Source organism: Miscanthus floridulus, chromosome 8, assembly GCF_019320115.1.
Source record: "Miscanthus floridulus cultivar M001 chromosome 8, ASM1932011v1, whole genome shotgun sequence".
NCBI classification, from domain to species: domain Eukaryota; kingdom Viridiplantae; phylum Streptophyta; class Magnoliopsida; order Poales; family Poaceae; genus Miscanthus; species Miscanthus floridulus.
Window position 1 is genome coordinate 34,923,455 of NC_089587.1, and position 3,393 is coordinate 34,926,847.

The window sequence follows — 3,393 nt, forward strand, 5'->3', positions numbered from 1 at the left end:
TGTATGAATCAAGCAGCAAGGGTATAAAATAACTAGAAGTTGGTCACTTACTTGTGAAAGTACTCCTCCATTGTCGAGAACTCCAGATCCTAGTCCAAATCTCCACGTTCTTACCGATTTGGTGAAACAAGGAAATCAGAAAGGAGCAACAATATGTAGTAGATCACAACCGCACAAGAGAATCAGCACATAAACATAATAAAATAGGTACCATAGCAGCCAGCATGAGCATACATGAGTAAACAAACAATGTCATCAAATGATAAAAAGCTTAAGTGCTCAGCTGACAACACATCAACATTAAGTAGTCCAACACAAATAGCAAGGCTACCATCTATTGATCTAAATAAGCAAATCAACATTCAAATGAAAGCTGCCTGCATCTCCAGCTATTGCAGGTCCACTAGAGTCTTCATCCTGTTCCATTCCTGCTTCAGAATCAGATTCAACTTGCTGCTCTTGTGCTACATCTCTCCTACCATGGTCACTGTCATCTTCTTTAGTGATGTCTGGAGCAGCTGCTGTGTTCCTTGGACGCTTCCTCCTCCTAGCATAAGTCTGGCTGACAGAGGCTGCTGCATGAGCAGCAGTAGCCCTAGGCAAGTTACGACCTCGTAGGCTCTCAGTTGCTCCAATAGTTTCATGCACATTAGCCCAAGTCAACTCATTACCATGAGCTGCATGAACCGACTCACAATTTTCATCCTCCCATTCATTTTCCCATTCAAATTCTTCAAGCAAGAGGGGGTTGCATATCTTTCCTTTGGAGCCAAGCTCTCTAGTTTTTTTAAACTTATTTGACATCTTTCAGTTGTAACTAACATATACCAATTTAGTTAACCTCTTATACTCCAATCTGTTTCTCTTTCTGTTGTGGACCTGCACAAAAAACACTGTAAAATCACAATCTGTAAGCAATATTGCTACAAAACTCAAATTACTCAGTAGTAGTAATTACATTGGCAAAAGTACTCCAATCACGCTGACAACCAGATGTTGAACAACAAAGACTGGTTATTCTTTTTGCTAAACTTTGGAGCTCATACGCTAGGCCACAAAATGAACCCCACCAAAGGACTGCAACATATTTTGATATTAATCAGTTCATTATAACCAAAGAGAAGCTTGAGAAGGTAAAGAAACTTTAGTTGGGAAAACTTACATGGGCTTCTTTTATCTCTATGGCTTATGACTACTGGCCTTGAGAAGCAATCACCTTCGGACCTCTCATACTCATAAGCCTGCTTGCTAATCTTGGTCAGTTCATTGTCATCAATCACCATCTTCCATAAAACATCGTTGAACATGGACCTTAGCCTTGCAGCTTGTCTCTTGTCCTTTTCCCTTATGGCAAAAAACTTGGATGGGTTCAAGAATAGAGATGCCCCATACAACTATTGCTCCATTTGGTTTTCCCACCTCTTCTCATAGCACACCATTACCTCTTTAAGTAAATCTAGATTCTCTTTTAAAGCATCTTTGATGGAGCTCTTTGCAACATCCATGGCTGTCATAATCTCAGGAGCTGTGGGTGTGTCATCTCTGCCTGCTATCCTTAGAGCAATGAGAAGTGGTTGAGAAGCTCTTAGGCAATTTTCCACTCTAGTCCAAAATGGCATTGAAAGGACAATATTTTCAGCTTGTTTGCCTTCAAAAGTAGTAGACAAGTTGTTAGCATGCCATTCATCACTAACAAATAAGTTTCTCAGACCATTCTTGTGCTTATACATGCTTGCCAATGTGAGGTACGAAGTAGCAAAGCGAGTCACAGCTGGCCTTACAAGATCTGCACCTAATTTCTGTCTTGTTTGATCAAGAAGCCTATCATGTTTGTAGAGAAATCTGCACACTATCTTTGCCTCATTGATGGCAGTACAGAAATCCTTTATTTCGCCAATGTCCTGCAACATCAAATTCAAGCAATGGGCAACACAAGGTGTCCAAAACAAATGTGGGATCCTCCCCATTAGGATCCTTCCTGCTGCCTTGAAATTGACCCCATTGTCAGTGACAACCTGCACCACATATTCCTTCCCAATCTTGTCAACTTGCTTTTCCAACAAATCTGCTAACATCTGTGCATCTACCATCTCACTTGTAGCATCCACTGATCCCACAAAAAAGGTCCCTGCTGGACTATTGGCAAGAAATCTGATGAGGTGGCGATGACTAGTATTAGTCCAACCATCTGACATGAGTGTGCAACCATATTCTTTCCAAGCTTCCTCGTGCTTCTTCCTCAGTTCTGTTGTCCTGTTGACAGCCCTTTCAAGCAAAGGTTCCCTAATCTCACGGTATGTTGGTGAGTGGTAACCAAGACCATATTGCCCAATGGACTCAAGCATAATCTCCTAGCTTCTCGAGTTAATGACGTTGAGAGGTATGGCATTTTCATAGAAGAAATCAGCAACATGGTCATCAACAACCTGTTTGGCCTCCTTGTCTTTTTCTGTGTAGTGCTCTAGAGTCAGTTGAGATGTCTTCGATCTATGCCTTTCTGCAACTACCTCTTCTGATGTCTTGCATAGCATGGCACTGACTGACTTGGATGCCTTTTGAGTTTGTGGTCTAGGTGGAACAGCAGCAGCAAAAGAAGTGATGGAAGCTTGAGCAATTTTTGTTATTTCCTGCTTAACCTTTGTCCCCAAACTTGGTACTCTTACTGGTTCAGCTTCAGTAGCTTGTTCACCTTCACTCTCTTCATTTGCATCTTGTTCTTGTTCACCATCTTTGGCCACTTGCACAAATACAGTCCTTGTGTTCTTCTTTAGGTAATCATGCATCTCTTCCCTAACTAGTTCAGGTGCTTTTGGGCACTTTTTTGCATTCACATAACCGCCAGCAAGGTGCTGCTTGAACCTTCTTATTCTTGCAGGAACTATCTTCTTACAAAATACACACTGCACAAAATCCTTCTTCATAGGATCTGGCCACCACCCATACTTTTATCCTAGGTCTTGAGATCGAGCCTTTCTCTTGGGATCTTGAGCTTGGGTAGCAAGATCTGATGGCAGCACTGCTATTGCCTTTTCAATAAGGGTTGAAACATCTGGAGCAGCTGAGGAAGCTGAGGCAGCAGCACCTGATGGAACACTTGAATCTGCAGCGGCTGAACCTCCCTCAGGGTCAGGCATGGTCACTTCAACCACGAGCTACCTCGTTCAACCCAATTAATAGATGACCAGATAACATTGGTGGCTGATGCACCTGAACATTAGAAACAAACACATGGCAATATCAGGATATCTGACCTATTAAATTACCAAATGGATAAAAACAGCCTAGTTAACAACAGTTCTTTAACCACCAAAAGGAAATGTTATTAGTTATTGAAGAGTAACAGGGCGTACCCAGTGTAGAGAGCTCCCGCTCTGTGCGGGGTCATAGGAAGGG

The 3,393-nt window shown here is 42.1% G+C and overlaps 1 protein-coding gene across 1 annotated transcript; it reads right to left on the minus strand.

Moving 5' to 3' along the window:
• Positions 1-337: 337 nt before the first annotated feature.
• On the minus strand, positions 338-2,640 carry LOC136476161 (uncharacterized). Its single transcript, XM_066473886.1, has 3 exons — positions 1,163-2,640; positions 959-1,077; positions 338-879 (listed from the first exon to the last, which is right to left on the minus strand). Exon 1 carries the CDS (start codon positions 2,343-2,345, stop codon positions 1,395-1,397), a length of 951 nt encoding a protein of 316 aa, XP_066329983.1. The 5' UTR covers positions 2,346-2,640; the 3' UTR covers positions 338-879; positions 959-1,077; positions 1,163-1,394.
• Between the last annotated feature and the right edge of the window lie 753 nt (positions 2,641-3,393).

Coding starts and splice junctions, on each gene's coding strand:
- LOC136476161 (XM_066473886.1), bottom strand. CDS start 2,345: ATGCTTGAGTCCATTGGGCAATATGGTCTTGGTTACCACTCACCAACA.